Source organism: Dermacentor variabilis, chromosome 7 (genome assembly GCF_050947875.1).
Source record: "Dermacentor variabilis isolate Ectoservices chromosome 7, ASM5094787v1, whole genome shotgun sequence".
Taxonomy (NCBI): domain Eukaryota; kingdom Metazoa; phylum Arthropoda; class Arachnida; order Ixodida; family Ixodidae; genus Dermacentor; species Dermacentor variabilis.
The window spans coordinates 177,789,585-177,811,425 of NC_134574.1; the positions used below are offsets into that span (position 1 = coordinate 177,789,585).

Sequence of the window (21,841 nt, forward strand, 5' to 3'; positions counted from 1 at the left end):
TGGATGTCCCAGTTCTCGAACAACGCCTAATGCCTCCATCTAAGCTAGTACCGCCCTGGGAGTGGCAACTGATAGAGTGGGACACATCCTTTATAGAGGTCACTAAACATGCGCCAGAGACACATATCAAAATGCACTTCTTGGAGCTCCAGTACAAGTACTCGTGCACAGAGTTTTACACAGACGCTTCTAAGTCGCCTGCCGGGGTGTCCTACGCAGCCATTGGCCCATCCTTCTCGGAATCTGGTGTACTGCACCCTGAAACAAGCATATTTACGGCTGAGGCCCATGCACTATTGTCGGCTGTGAAACATATCAGAAAATCAAATATTCAAAAAACAATTTTATTTACAGACTCCTTAAGCGTCGTAAAAGCCTTGAAGTCACACTGTAAACACAGAAACCCCGTAATTACTGAGCTCTATTCCATTCTCTGTAGAGCGTATATGTCTAACCAGCATGTCATTATATGCTGGGTGCCTGGACATAGGGGCATCGAGGGTAACGTTCTAGCAGACCAGATGGCCACATCAATTTCATTGCATACAGCTAATCCTACTGCTTCGGTCCCTGTCACAGACCTGAAGCCTTTTTTAAGAAGGAAACTGCGAAACCACTGGCAACGTAAGTGGGACGCAGAAGTAAATAACAAACTGCACGTGATAAAGCCACAGTTAGGTTCTTGGCCCTCCGTAACAAAATCACGGCGAACAGATGTCCTATTCTGTCGCCTCAGAATAGCACACACATTTGGCACACATAACTTTTTACTCACTGAAAATGATCCTCCAACCTGCGGTAGATGCGGGGAGAGGCTTACCGTCCTCCACGTCCTCCTGGAGTGTCGGGCAGCCGAATCTGAGAGAAGGAAACATTTTCCCCTAGCATACCGGCAGCACATCCCCCTTCATCCTGTTATGTTACTTGGTCCAGAACCACTCTTTGACACCAACGCCGTCCTAGGTTTTTTGAAAGATGTTGTATTGCATGTTATTAGCCCCACACGTTCGTAGCGGGTCCTCTCTTAAGAGGATGCCGCTGTGATAGCTCTTTGGTATAGCACATGCCTCTAGGCCCTTGTGTTTCAAGGGCTCTGGCGAGGCAGCAGTGCTCCAAGTAATTTTACCATCTTATATATTTTATATTTTGCATCATTCTTCTACGATGGATTTTAATGTTCATAGTATTCGTCATTAGTCATCGCCATAATTTTATAGCACGTAGATTTTAAGCACTCTACAGCGAATATTTTTAGGCCACTTTCCAGCGAAGTCACATCTTCCATAATACATCGTCAACATTACCACGTGTCATGGCGCTCTTTGGCCAAACCTGGCCCTTGCACCACAAAACACCACACATCATCATCGTCTCCTGCGGTCGGGGTTAAGATCAACGTCACCGCTCAGGATAAGACGATAAGCTAATCGAATTTACCTCTGTGACACAAAAAGATTCGTCATCGTCATCATCAGCCTGGTTACGCTCACTGCAGGGCAAAGGCCTCTCCCATACTTCTCCAACTATAATTGTGGCCATGTCGTCCCTGCAAACTTCTTAATCTCATCCGCCCACCTAACCGGTGCAGTGCAGCGGTGGCGTATAGATAGAAACATCCGCCTCGCGTGCAAGAGGACCGCGGTTCGAATCCCGGTTCCGCGCAATTTCCCACCGGATTAAAAAAAAACGCGTGTTGAGAAAATTGCATAAACAGCCCTGGAGTGCGGCCTGATCCCGGTGACCAGAACCGGTAACGCACTCCCTCACCAGAGCAGGATTGGCCACAACCTCCCATATGAATACAACAAAAAGATTGTCTTATTAATATTTCCCATTCTCGTTGATTTTTCCTTCACAAATTATCAATGGAGAAAATTCAAACGGCAAAAACACTAATTTAGAGTAGTTATTCATATTCTTATTTAAAAGTTAACTTATTTATTCCTTACGTGTACCCATTACTTTAGATATTTGTAATAAGTGGATATCACTGTTCCTTTATATATCCAGGGCTGACTACCTCATTATAAACTATTTTATTTAATTTATTATCGTTTTATTTCTAACCTTCGAGTATTCATTTCGTTTCCCTTGTTAATTTTTTTCTTTATCATATTACTATCCAGTTCCTAGCCTATCCCCTACAGTAGGTTTGTGCCATTAAATAAAGCGTGATCATCATCATCTACAGGCCCGAACAATGACATGCTGCTCCACCGGCCAGCAACTACAGTTAATCGGCGCCGCTCACAATATATGGTAGACGGCCTGCATCAACCAGCCGCCCACACTTGGTGACCTGCGGACTGGTTCGCTTTCCTCCTGACGACGCGACTATGGCAGGCTGGCCTACTCCACGGTTCAACCACCGCTTCCCCTGTTCTATCCTGAGGATGTGGTCGGCTGGTTCGTCAAGCTGGAGGCTGCCATGGCACACAACCTCATTCCCGTTCAAGTTTGAGGTGCCTGCGTATGCGCCCCCGCTTGATATAGCTATGGACCTGCCCTTCCCCTCGCCGAGCGCCACAGCTTATGACGGCCCGAAGCGGAACGTTTTGAACAACTTCGACGAGCCGGACTCCTGAAGCAGCTCTACGACACCAGCGGTTTTGTTGAGGTGCACGGTCCTCTACCATCGGAGCGTGCACCGGCCGACGTCTGATCTCTAACCATGCCATTTAAGCACCACGAGCCACAGGCTAGCTTGATGATTCTGGCGCATGGCGAATCCACGTACAAGCGCCGTATGACGTCGTGCGCGTTTTCCAAGACCTCCGCAGCTAGCAGAAGGAGCAAATCGCCGCCGTCTGACGTGTCGCATAAAACCAGCGATTCTGCTACCGCGGAGCAACGCTCGCATATGCCAACACCATCCATATATGCCACGCCGACCACACAGACGGACAATCTGCATGCCGCTTCGCACACTCGCTTTCCTGCGGCAGCCTCTCAACGCGGTTCCAAGACCTGACGCGCGTCGTCAACTTCTCCTGCAGGTTGGAGCACACCTCCTGCGGGCCCCACCTTGCATTCTCACCAGCCCTCGGCGCACGAGACCACTAACGAGCGAGCAAGCAAACCGCATGTATGCCGGTTGCAACGGCGTCGACGCTACGTCGCAAGCGCCACCCTTGGCCAACATCGCACACGACTCTCCGGCGCCGAAATTTTACCTCACCACCCTCAACACAACCGCCCTAAGCAAACCGCATGTGTGCCGGTTGCAAGGGCGTCGACGCTACATCGCAAGCGCCACCCTTGGCCAACATCGCACACGACTCTCCGGCGCCGAAATTTTACCTCACAACCCTCAACACAACCGCCCTTTCAACTTTTCTCATGCTGCAGGCGTCCATTGAGTAGATGCGTCTCGCGTCAGCAGACGGGACCCCATTCTCAACACAGGCTTCAACGGCACCACGGAACAAATGTCCTTCTCGCACTGAATTTGCCAGGGTGAACTGTGCAGCCACATGCACGTTGGAATATGTTGAAGAAAGCCACTAGCAGGAGTGATGTGTTGACGGCGCGAGCCCCGCTCAGACTGCCTTTCGCCTGTCGCAGCGCACAACACTCGTGCCTCTTACCGCCACCCACGCTCCTGCACCTACCACCCCAGCGATGCCAGTTCTAGACGCGCCTGATACGCGCACAAAGGCTGTACAGGCGCCTGCGCAGCTACTCTCGAGGTTTCTGCCGCGGTGTTACAACTGCACTGCTTTTATGCAGATACTCGAACCGTTCCCCTCTTCCTGACAATGGGCCGTGCCAAATGGTTGTAGTACCACGACCTCGACCCGCACGCAACAGCCAGTGTCACCCTCCCGAAAGAAGCCCCGCACACCGGACAGTCTCAATGCCATGACCTTGCCTCCCGCCCTTGAATGTATATACTGTAACACATCAGAGTGTGGGTTTAGGCCAGTTGGTGATTAATGATTTTGGGAAGTTACCGCAAGCAAAACACGAGACTTCACATAATGTAAATACTGTAGATTTACCTACTGTAAGTAGTCTGTTGGGCCTCACACCACATTCTAAATAGCCATATATGTTCTCTTCGCTCATATCCGATCATACATATTTGTAAGGACATATTTGAACTTTTCGCTTTTGTCTTTAGTGCAGACTACTCGTTCTAGTTTACTCGGTGTCTTTATTTTTCTTCTGGGAGTTGTGTCTGCTTTTGTAGTGGCGCTAACATCGTGAGCCGTGCTCCCTTGGCTGCGGAAGACAGTGCCAACCTGTCCCTTCTTCATAGAGAACGACTTCTCTCTCAGACGCTCGCGATGGCCGCCAAAGAAGCGTACGATGGGCCAGGCACGAGGCTGGATCAAGAACGCTCTATGCTACGGGGTCCAAACAACGGTATGCTGCTCTACCGCCCAGCCGCCACAGTTAATCGCCGCCGCTCATAATAAAAGCTCGAAGGCCCGCATTAACCGGCCGTCTACAAATGAATTAATAAATGAATCAGTCATTCAATGAAAACAGTGCCTCAATAGGGATTAATGGCGCCTGCGGAAGTTGTAACAAAACAGGTGGTGTCCACAGGGCCCACGTGCGCTTAGCAAATTGTTGCAAGGAATGTGGTTGTATTGGTAATGTTGAGTGACCGCGTTATGTATGAAACGATATTGAAAGCAAGAGGGACACACCCAGCACATATTCAAGTCTTCAGTCAGAAAACGAAGTGCCGATTGCATAGTTGCTGCTGCAAACGTTTTCCTGTGGTATAAAACTTCTTTTGCTGCTTGCTTTTGGTGCCTTTTCAGTTCGCATATCCTTTTCATATTTCCTTGTTATTGTGTTCCTTTTCTTCATGTATTGCAGCCGCTTCATTTTCTAGCAATTAGTATTGAGTATTTTCCAGTTAATATTTTGAATATCTTTAGTAGTAAATATTATGTTATTTAGTTGCAAAGGGTTGAGAAAATGAAGTCCAGTATTCACTTTAACTCTACTTTTAAGGGCCCCTGAAACGGTTCGGACAAATTTTGTAGACGCGTAGGGTACAGCTTAAGTAGAACATTCGCACCACAATTTAAGTGAAGCGTTACATATTAATGGAGCTACAAGCGATTACAAGTTACCCTCCTCCCTAGCCATGCTTTTCCTCCTCAACTCGTTCGCCGAGCGATCGGCGCTAAGCTCCGCCTTCACTGGTTCCGCATCACGATGCGACGTCACATCGTCCGCTTCCGGTGGTTTTGGAGCCCGCCCCCGCCTGCGCGAAACCTCTCCGATAGCCGCTTGGCCGTCGACTCCAAGCGAGAGCTACAGAAGCAGCGTGCGTTGCGAGCATTCTGTCGCAGCGCCGAACATGTCTGGTATTCCGGTAACCACACACTGGCTGAACTTTTCGACGGAACGGTGGAGGCATAAACTTCAGCTGATGAAGGAACTTTAGCGCAGACGTACGTGGGCTGCCTGATCGCTCTCCACGGTCCAGCCACCCGTGGCGCAGAGCTTAACCAGCCAAAGAAAGAGCTAATATTGCTCTAACCAAGTGTAAAAATTGGAGGACGCTTAAGCTTCGCCTTCAAGAGTGGAACGCGACAGCGTTCCCGTCGACCCGCCAAGGGGTGCAAGACAATGGGCTGCGGCGCAGCGACTACGCGCCCCGCATCGGACGCGGTGAGCGTCGAGCAACGCAGCGTTCGGCACGACAACGAAATGTGCGCCTGAGCAAGCGACGCACGCCTGAGCCTTAGAAACAGCTAGTTTCTAATGCAACACCGCGTTCACTAGAGGCGCTTTTGTACCGCTTTGAAGCATGGAACTCGTGGCTCAGTGGTAACGTCTCCGTCTCACACTCCGGAGACCCTGGTTCGATTCCCACCCAGCCCATCTTGGAAGTTCTTTTATGCGAAGCATATTACTAGAGCTCAACCCAGCTCCGCAGGCGCGGCGGTGTCGCCTTCAATACCACGTGACACCGTGACGTCACGACAGAGGAGAAACGGGGCTCCAACTCGCGCCGTCGCTCGCGGCGTCGCCTTCAAGGCTGACCACGTGACACCGTGACGTCACGACAGAGGAGAAACGGGGCTCCAACTCGCGCCGTCGCTCGCGGCGTCGCGGCGGTATATAAGCAGCTGCGCTTGTTTCTAGTGGCTTTGGCTCAACTCTTGCAAGATGGGCTGGGTGGGAATCGAACCAGCGTCTCCGGCGTGTGAGACGGAGACGCTACCACTGAGCCACGAGTACGGTTCTTCAAAGTGGTACAAAAGCGCCTCTAGTGAATGCGGTGTTGCCTTAGAAACGAGCTGTTTCTAAGGCTCAGGCGTGCGTCGCTTGCTCAGGCGCACATTTCGTTGCCGCGCCGAACGCTGCGTTGCTCGACGCTCACCGCGTCCAATGCGGGGCGCGTAGTCGCTGCGCCGTAGCCCATTGTCTTACACCCCTTGGCGCGTCGACGGGAACGCTGTCGCGTTCCACTCTTGAAGGCGAAGCAGAGTAACGCATGAGTTGTTTCTTCGTCTAGCCGAACCAAATATAGCCAAGCAACAGCAGTTCACCAGGCTAAACAGTGGTTCAACAACTAAAATAAAGGCTAGTATGCTTCGCATCCTGGGCTTAACCTTAGCTAAGCCACAGCCATTTTTTTTATTCATGAAGTGCCTGCTGGGATTTATCGCTCACGGCCAACGCCGCCGACACCGACACCGGCTTTTCTGCGACACGAGCTCCTTAACGCTGTCGCGTTAAAACATTTTAAACATTTACAAAAACAACGTGTTAACGATTACACTGCTGCGAAAAATTCACACCAGCAGCAAAGAAGAATACATTTTGTTACTGCTACTGTGTCTGGTCGAGCTCTATGCCACCAGATGGCTGCACCGTGCAGACCATTCCCATTTGCGCCTCTGTTCATCCCATGAAACGACACGCAGAAATCCTCAGAAAATCGTCAAAATCGTTTCAGGTTCCCTAAAATCGTCAAAAGCGTTTCAGGGTCCCTTTAAAGGGAACCTGAAACGGTTTTGAAGATTTCCTACAAACGTACTGAGTCGTTAGAGTAGGGCCTTCTTATCCTTAATTGAAGCATCTAAGTGCTCCCCGTAAAGCGTGTAGTTTATTTTAAGGTTTTAAAATTGCACATTGCTGCCGATCGCAGCCCACTGCTCGGCGGAATTTTAAGCCGCCCCTACCCATATGACCGAAATCACCCATACGACGTCAGTGGGGCGAGCTATCCGATTGGCTGACCAGGGCGCGTGATCGATAATTTTTCCAACTTTATGGTAAACAAATGATCTTCGTAATAGTTGGAATGTTAGTTAATTTGTTTTTATGAAAAGAAAGTAACATAAAGAGAATGCTCAAGAACAATTTTTCAGTACACTTAAGCACTTCCGGCAAACAGCACGTGTCGTCTACTTGTGTTACAACGTACTCCATTTTGACGAGAGCTCCGCGGTCAGAGTCGGTCTTAGTCTATTCGCGAGCACTATGATTCGACTTTGTTGTCTTGTGGACTGCAAACGTAGCGACTGGCAATATGTCAAACTGCGACATCGTGTCTCTCTGCAAGGCAGCGTACGAGCGAACTGGCTGCTGCGCATCGGACTGCCGCTATCCGATCGGCGCCAGGATTTACGCGTTTCTGGCCGTCACTTTACACCGGAAGATTACTAACGCAATAGCGTTTCGCGAGTCCGGTATTAGGGCGAACGCAAGCGCAATGGGACAGGGTCTGGCGGCTTGACTGTGCCGTAACGCGATGAGCCATGGGATGAGAAGCAGCGCAAATGTGAATGGTCTGCACGGTGCAGCCACCTGGTGGCACAGAGCTCAACCATACACAGTAGCAGCAACGAAGAGAGCAATATTAGCGCTTTGTTTGGCTGGTTAAGTGCCGCGCCAACAAGTGTATGGACCGTGCGGACCGATCAGGCCGCTCACGTACGTCTACGCTAAAGTTCCTTCATCAGCTTGAGTTTATGCCTCCAGTCATTTGCCGAAATGACCAGCTTGCCTGTGGTTACCGGAATACAAGACACTTTCGGCGCCACGACAGAATGCTCGCAACGCACGCTGCTTCGATAGCTCTCGCTTTGCGTCGACGGCCAAGCGGCTAGCGGAGAGGTCTCGCACGGGTGGGCTCCAAAACAACCGGAAGTGGACGATGTGACGTCGCATCTTGACGCAAACCAACCCGCTCGCTCAGCGAACGAATTGAGGAGGAAAAGCATGGCTAGGGAGGAGGGTAACTTCTATTCGCTTGTAATTTCATTAATATGTAAGGCTTCACTTCAATTGAGGTGCTAATGTTCTACTTAAGCTGTACCCTACGCGTCTACAAAATTTGTCGGAACCGTTTCAGGGGCCCTTTAAGCCTCAGCGCCGGTGCGTCAACATGATGCTGCGGATTTCAACGTAATTTCTCGTAGCTGGATCCTTACAGCACAAAAATATTTTTCAGAACCTGCTTGGTGAAGCGTATGCATGCTCTACAATGTAATGCAATGTCCTTTTTTACATATAAACTTGTTTCTGGTTCTGAAATTGCTTCGAGCGCATAATATTTGCAAAAGCATCGCCTTCAAAGTCTGTTTCTGTTAGTCTGTTTCCGTTACCTTTTACTTACGTTAATTTAGACACCAACTATTAGACACGTTTAGGCACTGCAAAAATATATTACGTCAGTGCGCTGCGAAGGCTTCAGGGCAGCGTAGCCCTCCGCCTTTTGTATTTGCGTATTAACGCGATAGCGTTAAGGAGCTCGTGTCGCAGAAAAGCCGGTGTCGTCGGCGTCGGTCTCGGCGTCCGCGGCGTTGGCCGTGAGCGATAAATCACGGCAGGCACTTCATAAATAAAAAGCAACTTCCAAGATGGGCTGGGTGGGAATCGAACCAGGGTCTCCGGAGTGTGAGACGGAGACGCTACCACTCAGCCACGAGTTCGACGCTTGAAAGCGGTACAAACGCGCTTCTAGTGAACGCGGTGTTGCCTTAAAAACGTGCCGTACAAAGTTATACTGCGGTGTATATCGGTAATTATGAGCATGTAACTTACAGAAGTCGCATTTACACGAGTAGCGAAGTAAGTTTCCGCTACATTTCTTCTGCGCTTACCGCACACGCAGAGCCATCTTGCGGCAAACACAGAAGACCCCCCTCCTCTCAATGTACGGCGCTGCCCCGACAGGTGGCGCGCCATGCGCGCATTGGGGCTGTGCGCGAACCGGTGCCAGGCGCGTCGCGGCTCCGACTCCCTCTCCCCTGACGACGCTTCGCCGTGCTCCCACGCGGGTTGCAGAATCAAGCGCCGTTCCTTTCTTTAGATCACTATCTATCTATCTCTCTGCCCGTGCCGATCACGACGTTTGGCTGGCGTAGATCGTTTCCCCCTCCGAGACACCGAGTTCTTTGGTTCGTTCCGTTTGCTCAGGCGCACGCTTCGTTGGCGCGCCGAACGCTGCGTTGCTCGACGCTCTCCGTGTGATAGGTGGCCGCAAAGTCCGATGCGGGGCGCCTCGTAAGTGATCCCTGCGCCGTAGCGCATTGTCTTACACCCCTTGGCGGGTCGATGGGAACGCTGTCGCGTTCCACTCTTGAAGGCGAAGCTTAAGCGTCCTCCAATTTTTTTACCGACTTTTCAACTAAAATCTCGGGGTAGGAGTGGTCACTTTGCCAGTGCGTAAGCGCAATTTACTATTCCATCTTAATAGTGTTCTTTAACACTTATACATTAGTCTTTCTGACTGGAAATTTCTGGTGGCGGCGCTGATGATGATGACGATTGCTTTGTTGTGGTTGTTGCTTGTTTCATAAAATATGCCTATAAAAATTACTAGACGGTATTCCAGCGCTAGTGTCTACGTCACCTGGCAAATATAGCTAGCGGTTTATATATGTAGAGCTTATACTACATGGATTTGCTTAAACTTTGACTTGGTGCTTTCGAACGACTTTGTGACTTTGCACATTGATAATTTTTAAGTAAGCTTTGCGTTATAAGTTCAAGAAGTCCCAATAATAATGTGCATATGCAGATACTCGCTGGCTGCACTGCCTTTAGAAAAATATGGTTGGTTCGAAATCCATCAAGATATAACGCAGAATATATGAAGCCAGAAGAACGATGATTGGACAAATTCATGTTGTACTGATTCTCGCCATAGCTGAACTCGGCCGCAGCAACAGAGTATCCTTTAGTAATTTCTGCGGGAAACTCGTTGTTGATGATGATAATGTTGTCCACGATGCCGGCTGGCTGCTGTTGATGATGATACCGGCTGGACGCAGGACGACGTGAGTTTCCCCGGAGGCGGTACTTGGGCCGCAACCCCCGCATTCCGTTCACGAGCGTCCAGGTATCTGCGCTGGAGGCGCAGTTTGCGGTCACTCGCTATCTGAGCGGCGCGCAAGTGCACAGCATCGCCGTCGCACTGGGACTCACCGAAACCAGGGTGAGTGCTGACATGACAGTTTCAACTTGGAGTTTGTGTGTGTGTGTGTGTTAAATGAAAGCTCCCAATCCTCTAATCCCTAGAAATAACAGTAAAAGCGCCCTAAAATTTTACTAAGGTTGTGTTCCAGTACTCGCCGTAGACTTCTAGATGGACAGCTAAGTTGACAGCAGCCATATTCACACGTTGATGCACTGTAATTCATTTTATCCCAGTTTTGTTTTTGCGTTTTATTTGCATTTATGCACTGTTCTTTGCCTTACCGATGTAATCTTTACCCTATGTAATACACTCCCTAGAGGGCCATTAGGGTTATTGTGAAATAATAATAATAATAGAGAGACTGCTTCGCGAAAACAGCATTAAAGTCAACATCGATGCAATCTACGTACTTTGTTGTCTAAATAAAATGGCGGCCGTGCAGGAGCCTTCGAAACTCGATGGGAAGGTCGCCTTCTCACAGGAAAACGTTGTTACGTTGTTTTTCTACGCGCAAGCGTATATGGCGAGCTCGTCAAATCGGCGAATATATGTTTGAAGCCACAAAGCAAGCGAATGACGTAAGCACGTGGAGGTGAAGAAAAAAGATGGAAGACGCTTAAGCTTCGTATTAAAGGGTGAAACGTGATAGCATTCAAAAATCCCTGACTGCTTCTCACGCTTCCCTGCAACTGGAGCGTATGTTACTGTAATGTTTACCAGGAAACGCTGGCCGCGAGTGCGATGCACGAAGGCGGGCATTCTGGTAGAAACGCGGCCTCTTGCGTTGCCCGCGATGCGGCGGAGGCAAGCGCCATCTGGAAGAGCGCTTGCCTGCGCCGCATGTGGAAATGCGCCATCTGGAAATGCGCAGCTCCGGCGCCTATTAGAAGTAGGTTATCCTAGTGTAGCAGTGGCCACTGTGGCTGAGCACCTAAAGAAGTCGGTTTCGAGGGGACGGACGTGATTACAGAGAGCAGTAATAGCAAAAAAAGTACTATAGTGGCTATTCCGTACATTCATTCAGTGTCGCACACGATTAAAAAAGTTGCAAGTAGATATGATGTTAATGTTGCTTTCACTGCTCCCAATAAGCTAGGTAAGATGTGCGCTGCCGTACAGAGAAATAAGGAGCAGGTAAAAGGCAAAAAAAAAGAACAGATATTTGTCCATTGAAGCAAAATAAGAACAACAGTTTTACTGACTGTCATGTGGGTGTGGTCTATAAAATTCCCCTTAGCTGTGGCCAGTTCTGCGTAGGCCAAACAGGGCGGCGTATCAATCAGAGGCTAATGGAACATAAAAGGTCATGCCGGTGGATCGCCTTCTAATGTTTCCCTAAATTGTCAAGATTGTAACTGCACGCCAGATTTAGATTAATGCGCGACATTGTACACGCATAAGAATAAAGATACGCGTCTTATGGTAGAGGCATGGCATATCTTTAATGGTGGAAGTGGGTGCGTGAGTCAGCCTTCGATTACTTTACATAAGGAAGAGATTAAGTGGCTTAACAGTTATCTATCACGTAGACCGGCACATGTACCCGACTGACACGTGGTGATACCATTCCTGAGCTTGCGCAGATGAGTTTTGTGTCTTTCTTTTTTTTTTCGCCTCAGTGCTCCCTTCAGTTGATAGTCGGCGTTCGTGTTGTCCACTTCTCTACTCTTGTGTCCTGTCTGCACGCCTCACTTCTTTTTTGCATAATGAATCCTTACCAACTAGCTGATCTTTCTGTCGTTCTAACCATCTGGAAGTATTGCAAGGAATCGGGCGCGCTGCTCCGTGGCCCCAAGACCTTCGGGTGCCGGCACGCGCAAATGGCGGACGCCGTGGCCAGTATATTGACACGTGTACTTATCTTTATCGGGCGACCACGTTGGCTGCCTAACAAATGTTATCGCGCAGCGCAGGACGCGCCTGCATGTAAAAGACGTTTCTGGAATGTTATCGATGGTTCCGTACACTGTCTTTCGCCGCAACTTGTGTAATCTGATTGCATGTATGCGCGACGCGTATAGTGTAGAACTTTGCGGAAGACACGCGGGTCCCATCGGTTAATCTGGAACATTCGACGACTGATCTATAAAAGCCGACGCGCTTGACCCGCTGATCAGATTTTTCGGCGATCGCCGACTGTGTTCGCCGCTCTCGTTGTGCTATAAGTGTAGCCTGTTTTGTGGGCACAGGTTCGCCCAATAAAATCTAGTTTTGCCTTTCACAGCATTGCTACTGTGTTCTTAACGTCACCACCACGTGACATCTGGTGGAGGTGCTTTACGTTCATGTACCGGACGCCCCCGACAAGTCGTAATCCAAGCCCGGACCGCAAAGACAACACCAGCGCCGTCCCGGAACATCGAGCAAGCCGCCGGCTACAGCAGCTGCCCTCGGAACACGGAATTCTACAAGAGACGACCGAGAAGATCGTCAGAGTAGTTCGTCCAGAGACGACCAAGAAGACAGCCCCAATGGCAGCCGGAGCAGCCCCAATAGTTCTGCAGCAGCCCAGGGAGCCACCGACGTTCCGCGGTTCCACATTTGAGGACCCGGAAAGCTGGCTGGAGACGTATGAGAGGGTCGCTACGTTTAACAGTTGGGACCGCGACGACAAGCTGCCGCATGTCTATTTCGCACTGGAAGACGCCGCCAGGACCTGATTCGAGAAGCTACCTTAACGATGTAGGACCTGTTCTGAAGCGGCTTCTTGCAAACGTTTACAAGCGTCGTGCGAAAAGAGCGAGCCCAATCACTACTAGAAATCAGACTGCAGCTGCCAAACGAGACGATTGCGATCTTCACGGAGGAGATGGCCCGACTTTTCCGGCACGCCGACCCGGAAATGTCAGAGGAGAAAAAATTCCGCTTCCTGATGCGGGGCGTCAAGCAAGAACTTTTCGCCGGACTTATTCGTAACCACCCGAAGACCGTAGCTGAGTTTTCTGCAGAGGCATCGACGATCGAGAAAACTCTGGAGATGCGCATCCGGCAATATAACCTCCAGGGGCTCACGCCGCAGTACGCCATCCAAGGACTGGGTTCCGACGACCTTCAAGAGACCATCAGGGCCATTGTGCGCGAAGAACTGCGCAAGGTCCTGCCTTCGTCGCAGCCCCAAGTGGCTTCGATCGCCGACATCGTGAAAGAAGAGGTGCACCGATCGCTTGGAGTTCCCGAGCTGCAACCACAATTACCGCAGCCCCAGCCAGAAGCGATGACATGCGCCTCCGTCGCACGCCGTGAAGGTCCCCCTCCGCGACCACGCCAGGGCCCTGCAACGACGCAATTCCGTCGTCCGCCGCCGCCGCCGCCGCCAGCACACCCACCCGTCGCCCAGCGCACCTACGCGAGGAAGACGTACATTTGGCGAGCCCCCGACTACCGCCCGCTCTGCTATCACTGCGGAGAAGCCGGCCATGTGTATCGCCGATGCCCATACCGGGGGATGGGACTGCGAGGTTTCGCCGTCAACGCTCCGCGCCCGCAGCAAGGTGAACGCCCTCGCGATATCGCCGACTACCTCGCCGCTACTCAGTGGAGCTCTCGACGACCGTCGCGTTCGCCATCACCAGGCCGCTACCTCTCGCCGCAGCGCCGACCATACACTGGCCCAACCCGGGGCCGTTCAGCGAGCCCATATCCGGAAAACTAAAAGCAGCAACCGATGGAGGTGCGGTTGCTGTTCGTCGAACTGACGAAGATCCTCCGCCGCCGACGAAGATGACGAAGAGACCATCTCGACGACATAATAACGACACGCCGCCGTCCCGACGAAGTCAAGAAGCCAAGACTACACCGACGAAAGACGACTTCACGACGCGACGTTCCGGCTCCAGTTCAACACGACGCAGACGTGATCCGACGCCAAGACCCAATTGCAACGCCAGACAAAGAACCACCGACCTCGACGTACTTCTCGACGGCCACGCAGTCACTGCCTTAGTTGACACAGGGGCCGATTACTCCGTAATGAGTGGACACATCGCCGCCCAGTTGAAGAAGGTTAAGACTGCATGGGAGGGCCCCCAAATTCGAACCGCTGGAGGACACCTCATTACGCCGACTGGAATCTGCACGGCAAGAATAACCGTTCATGACCGGACTTACCCTGCCACCTTCGTTATCCTCCAAGAGTGTTCACGAGACGTCATCTCGGCACGGACTTCCTGAATCAACACGGCGCAATCATCGACCTGAAGTCAAAATCGATAACGCTGTCGGAAGATCAAGCGATACCGCCGGAGAGCTTTCGTAGTCACCACGCCTTGAGTGTTTTCGAAGATCAAGTGAGCATCCCGCCTCGCTCGAGCATTGTTATTTCGGTCGGCACCGAAACACCCGCTGACGTAGAAGGCGTCATCGAAGGCGACCAACGTCTACTGCTAGACCGTGAAATTTGCGTCGCAAGAGGGATCGCTCGACTGCATGGAGGGAAAACTGAAGTGTTGCTGACAAACTTCAGCCAGGAGTTCAAGCACATCAACAAGGGCACGACGATCGCGTACATCGAGGAAATTCTGCAAACCAGTAATGCGTTTATCCTCTCGGATTCCGCCGCATCTACCCCGACGACGATGGTTCCCGAACCAGACTACGACATTAATCTAAGTCTCCCCGTGATTAAGCAACAGCAGCTCAGGAGCCTGCTCCGACGATACAAAGGCTGCTTTTCGACGTCATCGAGGATTCGAGAAACACCAGTCGCCAAGCATCGCATAATCGCCGAGGAGTGCGCTCGACCACTCCGCCAGAGCCCTTACCGAGTTTCGCCGCTAGAACGTGCAGCTATAAAAGAACAAGTCGACGAAATGCAGCGCAACGACATCATTCAGCCGTCGAAAAGCCCGTGGGCATCCCCTGTTGTCCTGGTAAAGAAACAGGACGGAACCCTACGTTTCTGCGTCGATTATCGTCGTCTGAACAAGATCACGAAGAAGGACGTATACCCCCTCCCACGAATAGACGACGCATTGGATCGGCTCTGCAACGCTAAATACTTCTCGTCGATGGACCTCAAGTCTGGCTATTGGCAAATAGAAGTCGACGAAAGAGATCGCGAAAAGACGGCCTTCATCACCCCAGACGGCCTCTACGAGTTCAAGGTTATGCCATTCGGACTGTGCTCGGCACCTGCAGCGTTCCAGCGCGTCATGGACACGGTGTTAGCAGGACTGAAGTGGCAGACCTGTCTTGTTTATTTGGATGACTTCGTTGTCTTCGCCGGAAATTTCGACGATCACCTCAGGCGGCTTGCGACAGTACTAGAGGCCATCAAGTCGTCAGGGCTTACTCTGAAGCCGGAAAAATGCCGCTTCGCTTACGATGAGCTTCTGTTCCTAGGCCACGTCATCAACAAGTCTGGAGTCCGCCCCGACCCGCAGAAGACAGCTGCCATAGCAAAGTTCCCACAGCCCATCGACAAGAAGGCATTGCGTAGATTTCTTGGCATGTGTGCCTACTACAGGCGATTTGTCAAGGACTTTTCACGCATCGCTGAGCCGCTGACACAGCTAACTAAATGTGACGTCGAGTTCAAGTGGGAAACGCCGCAGGCCGACGCATTTGAAGAACTCAGACCACGCATGCAGTCGCCGCCCGTACTTGCGCTGATACAGAAATCCATACTGACGCCAGTAGCCTAGGCCTTGGTGCCGTTCTAGTCCAGAGGAGAAACGGAGTCGAACAGGTGATAGCTTACGCTAGCCGGTCGCTGTCAAAAGCGGAAGGCAACTATTCTACGACCGAAAAGGAATGCCTCGCCATCGTTTGGGCTACAGCTAAATTTCGCCCTTATCTTTATGGCAGGCCATTCAAAGTCGTCAGTGACCATCACGCGTTGTGTTGGCTAGCGAATATAAAGGATCCTTCAGGACGACTGGCGCGGTGGAGCCTCAGACTACAAAAATACGACATCACTGTAACCTACAAGCCCGGACGAAAACACTCCGATGCCGATTGCCTATCACGCGCACCCATTGACCGGCCGCCGCAAGATGACGAGAATGACGACGCCTTCCTTGGAATGATAAGCGCGGAAGACTTCGCTGAACAGCAACGGGCAGACCCGGAGCTAAAAGGCCTCGTCGAATATTTGGAAGGGCACACCGACGTTGTCCCCAGGGCATTTAAGCGCGGATTATCTTCATCCACGCTTCAAAACAATCTACTCGTGAAGAAGAACTTCTCACCAGTCCGCACCAACTAGCTTCTTGTTGTCCCGTCAGGACTTCGTCCAGAAGTATTGCACGCCCTACATGACGATCCGACCGCTGGACACCTCGGATTTTCCCGGACACTATCGAGGATACAAGAAAAGTATTATTGGCCGCGCCTGACCGCCGACGTCGCCCGTTATGTCAGAACATGCCGAGACTTTCAGCGACGCAAGACACCGCCAACAAGGCCAGCCAGATTACTACAGCCAATCGAGCCTCCTTGCCGACCATTCCAGCAGATCGGGATGGACTTGCTGGGACCCTTTCCGACGTCGATAACCGGAAATAAGTGGATCGTCGTGGCGACGGACTACCTCACCCGCTTCGCTGAAACAAAAGCACTGCCGAAAGGTAGCGCAGCCGAAGTGGCGAAATTCTTTGTCGAAAACATCCTGCTGCGACATGGCGCCCCAGAAGTCCTCATCACCGACAGAGGAACGGCCTTTACAGCGGAGCTCACCCAAGCCATTCTGAAATACAGTCAGACAAGGCACAGGAGGACAACGGCCTACCACCCGCAGACTAATGGTCTTACGGAGCGGCTCAATAAGACCCTCGCCGACATGCTAGCGGTATACGTCGACGTCGAACACAAGACCTGGGATGCCGTCCTGCCGTACGTAACATTCGCTTACAATACGGCAGTGCAAGAAACAATACAGATCACGCCGTTCAAGCTGGTCTACGGCAGGAACCCGACGACGACGCTCGACGACATGCTGCCGCACGTCACTGACGAGGAGAACCTTGACGTCGCTACCTACCTCCAGCGCGCCGAAGAAGCCCGACAGCTCGTCCGCCTGCGGATCAAGAACCAGCAGAGGACCGACAGCCGACACTACAACCTCCGACGACGCTTCGTCGAGTACCAGCCCGGCGACCGTGTTTGGGTATGGACCCCGATACGCCGACAAGGACTCAGTGAGAAACTACTGCGACGCTATATCGGACCCTACAAGGTCATCCGACGTATTAGCGCACTAGACTATGAGGTCGTGCCAGACGGCATTTCGCATTCACAGCGGCGCCGCGCACGATTTGAAGTGGTCCACGTGGTGCGCCCTAAACCCTTTTACGGGCGCAGACGAACTTTCTCATTTTGTTGTTTTCGTTGCTACGAGTGCTTTTCTTTATTACTTTCGTTTGTTTGCAGCATTGGGTCGATGTTTCTTTAAGAGCGGGTATTGACACGTCTACTTGTCTTCATCGGGCGACACGTTTTTCCGCCAACAATCGTGTTCGCCGCTACCGTTGTTATTTGAGTGTAGCCTGTTTTTGAGGGCGCAACCTCGCCCAAAAAAACGCTCGCTTCGTTAATCACAGCTTTGCTGCCTTCTTAACCGTCACTACCACGTGACTATATATATATATATATATATATATATATATATATATATATATATATATATATATATATATATATATATATATATATGAGAGAGAGAGAGAGAGAGAGAGAGAGAGAGAGAGAGAGAGAGGACTGTAGATGTTGGCAGAACCCACCCCCTCCCCCAAAATAAATTGCTGGCTCTGCCACTGGACATTATGAATCGTATTCTATTTTCCTTTGCTCCCTATGAAGTCCCATTTTTAGCTTTAAGGGCGCTCTTGATATAACTTGCGCGCTGAAATTGCGGCTGTTAAATGTACTTGGCGCTTCCAGGAAGCAAACGGCTGAACGCTATTTCGTTCGCACATACTATTAGAGGGAGTAACTACAAATATACTGATACGTGCGCAAGTTGCAAAAATATTCTTCTTCCCAATTTTCGCGGTCCAGAAGCTTTTGAACTTCGCTGTACCTCTCCCTCTATAACCATTTCACCCTTACTATCTAGATGTATTGGTATTTAACCTATGTCATTTTAAGTGACAAGTAATTGACAAACATCGTATCTGCCCCAAATAAATCTTTTATTGGGATAGCAACTATATGGACACTCCAGGCGCGTTTGTAGCGTCGGACCGATGTTCCGATAAAGTCCAAAGCCAATAACAATGTCGCCGCGCGCCGTATGGAGTGCGTGCGAGTGAAACCCTGCGAAGGTGAGCTGAAGATGGCGGCTCAATCTCGCTCGCGAGAGAGAGGAAAGCGGGGAGGAAGCGCGCCGTCTTCAGTCGCGCGAGACACCGGGAGGACGGGAGGGGAGATAGGCGTTCAACTGCGGCAGCTGCTGCGTAAGGCGCGCTCGCGCGCGGCCGCATGCGCCCTATCCTGAATGTGATCTTCGATGGAGACAGAGTACGCCGACTGCGGGTAGCTTCGTGTGCGCTGTGTTTTTGCCGCTTAGTTCGATGTTCAAGTAAAAGGTAGCACGAAGTTCAATTCTCTCGCTGCTGCGGCCGCGCTTCCTCACTCCAGCGTTTTGACAGCGAGGTTCCATGGTCATTGAGTGTATGTGTCCATGTTTGCTTGTGCGTGCGTGACACTACGTTTTTTAATTTAATTAGTAAGCGGATGTTTACAAGCGTATATGGCCGATAAAACTACTATCCTAACTCACTAATTTGCTATCGCAATCGATGCGGCGTCTTTTTACTAGTATCTAGGATATGTCGGCACTGGCCCAGCTCCTAGAGCTTTACGGCAAGTCCTGTACATGCTTGTAGCCGATGTCAGTGGTCACAGAATGGTATACACGTGGCGGAGATCAGAGCTAGTCGCCGTCTGTTGGACTGGAGTTACGCTTCGATACCTATATGGCTCTGAAGTCCTGATTGGAATTTTCGACGGTTATGCGGGGTCACAGGCTGCACAGTATAGCTTCGAACGAGGAACTAAACGCCGCTGTTAGCCGAGGGGCGCCGTTTGACTTATTCTATTGGGGAGAAAGGTGGTTTGCCGTGATATCGTTGTCCCTATCTCGCTACTACTCAGCTGTTTTTCTGTCTTTCTATCGATCGCTTGTGGCATTTTGCCCCAGACACAAAGTTATTATGCCAATGTCAAGTAGTACATAAATTTGTTTGTTCTTTGTGCCGGTGGCTTCAGACATTCTTTTGGCGTTATTTATTATGCTTTACCGCTTTAAACTTTTAGGATCTTGTATTCTTTTTCAATACGAACAAAGGCTACAGGTCAATGCACACCTGCGTAATCATTGGAAATTGTTGCATAGTGTTCGACATGTCATGTTGAGAACTATCGACTTGCAAGGTCACACAAAGTTATTTGAAGGCACCAGGAGGAAGTTCAGGCAAATCTTTGGAAGTGTTAAAGTTTTTGTATTGATCCTACTGGGGCATGGTAATAAGTCATCAGTTGCAAATAGCGCTGTGTTCCTATTCTTTTCTGTTACATGATTCATGCAATTTCCACTAGCAACTATGTAAGTGCCCAACATTCCCAAGGGAGGTGCGTTTAATTTTATTATATAAGGACGTCTAAAACAGTGTGAATACATAAAAAGACACACACACAGGTGCTACTTCAAACAGTTTATACTTGTGACCATGTTACTGCATTTATACCTCACAGAAATCAGCGTATAGACCAAGCTTATCAGTGTGCAAAACAAGAAAGAAAACGCAAAGAATTGATAAACTACAAATAAAAGTAAACCGTGATGGTACTCTAGGAAAGTCAAGGTCTTTTGCTCTTAGCTTGATTGATGGCATGCTTACACACATAGGACCAAGTCTTTCTATCGCTTCCGGTTTGACAATCTGTCTAGTAAACTGATTATCGCTCCGGCCAGCAATATTGCAAGTGTCAAAACAAGGATGACAGTGACGTCTTACAACGCGACGCAAGAAAACCACCAGCAAGTTTTTATTTTATGTTTTAACAGTACTCTCTTGACCTATCGTTATAGTATCGGCTGGAACCGATTAATTATTCGTTCCGTTCTAAATCCCTGGGCAGGTGAAAATCTGGTTCCAGAACCGTCGTGCCCGGGAGAAGCGTGAACGCCAGCCTTACCATCTAACCGAACACGGCTCCACAGCAGCACAGTCTGCTGCATTAGGAGCATCGCTAGCAGCTGAGACAGTTCATCTAACGCCGACAATGGGCTTCGACTTGTCGCGGCCGCTACATGAGCGGTTGCATTCCCCAACAGTGCTTGCACCTTCAGGTCTGGAAACGGTGTCTACTCGGCAAGTCTCACTGAATAGAAGCGGAACCAACTTCTTTCCACCTTTTATGTACTGGCCAGCGCTGCCAGTGCTGCAGTGTAGTACACAAGCAAGCGACAGTTTGCCCTGACTTGTGTTGCAATCTAAAAGCCTTTAAAGGGTCGGAAATTTTGTGGAGCTCCCAACAGTCTCAGAGAGCTTGCTTTCATGGATACTCAATATAAAAGCTGAATTTAAAATTTCTGCATACTGTTTGTAAAATTTTGCTTTCACATAAACGTATTTTCTTGCCTATACCAAAAGTCTAAACAGTGTCCATAAAATGTTCTTTTCTGTCTGTTCGTGGATCACATACTTGCATAAAGCTCGTTGGCACAAAGTACACAGAAGGAATGAAGGAACACTTCGTTCCATTACGACTCTAGTTCAAATCATCCCCACTCGTGGAGGTCGCACTCAACGGTGGCAGATTGGATTGAAGGCATGGACGGGGAGATCTTTACACGTGTGATGATGTCGGGCGAGGTGAGGGCGTTGGGGGTAAACCTTGCTGTTTGCCATCCGTAGCGTGAAGCAGGACAGACCAAACAAACTATTGACGTAACACGTTCTCATCCTGCTGTTAACAGCGCAAAATGTAGACAAGATACGAGACAAGAAGACACCACAAGCGCTGCCCTTGTGGTGCAGCGCTTGTGGTGTCTTCTTGTCTCGTCTCTTGTCTACACTTTGCGCTGTTAACATCAGGATGGAAAACCAACAAGCCCAAGCTGCTATTCTAACGTTCTAAGCGCAACCTCACATTCCGGCCGCACAACAACAACCACTGGAGGCGCGCAGGCCTCATACTTATATTCTTGCATAGAAGTGGTGCGCATGCGCCAACACGAATAACTTTTTAAGTCAGTGTGCAAGGCGTTCACGAGGCAGCGCCCTACAATGTCCTCGTAAGTCCACATATGCCCACTTACGTACACTTACATCCACTTAAGCCACCTTACTTCTAGTTGCATCCACGTACGTTCGCGTACAGGCGTTATTTACGAGTAATTAATGTTTAAGGGCAAGTTTTATCTCAGGGCCAACTCCGACTGTCGTATTCAAATAAATATGAGATACAGAAGTGAAATGTAATGAAAGGGTGATC

At 50.2% G+C, this 21,841-nt stretch overlaps 1 protein-coding gene across 1 annotated transcript in view; it reads left to right on the forward strand.

Moving 5' to 3' along the window:
* The window catches only part of LOC142587278 (uncharacterized), a 77,576-nt gene extending 56,578 nt beyond the window's left edge, over nucleotides 1–20,998 (forward strand). Inside the window, exons 2-3 of the mRNA XM_075698145.1 lie at nucleotides 10,257–10,420; nucleotides 20,483–20,998. Coding sequence (XP_075554260.1) covers nucleotides 10,257–10,420; nucleotides 20,483–20,824 — 506 coding nt within the window. The 3' untranslated portion in view covers nucleotides 20,825–20,998. The remainder of the gene's footprint in view (nucleotides 1–10,256; nucleotides 10,421–20,482) is intronic.
* Nucleotides 20,999–21,841: the final 843 nt, after the last annotated feature.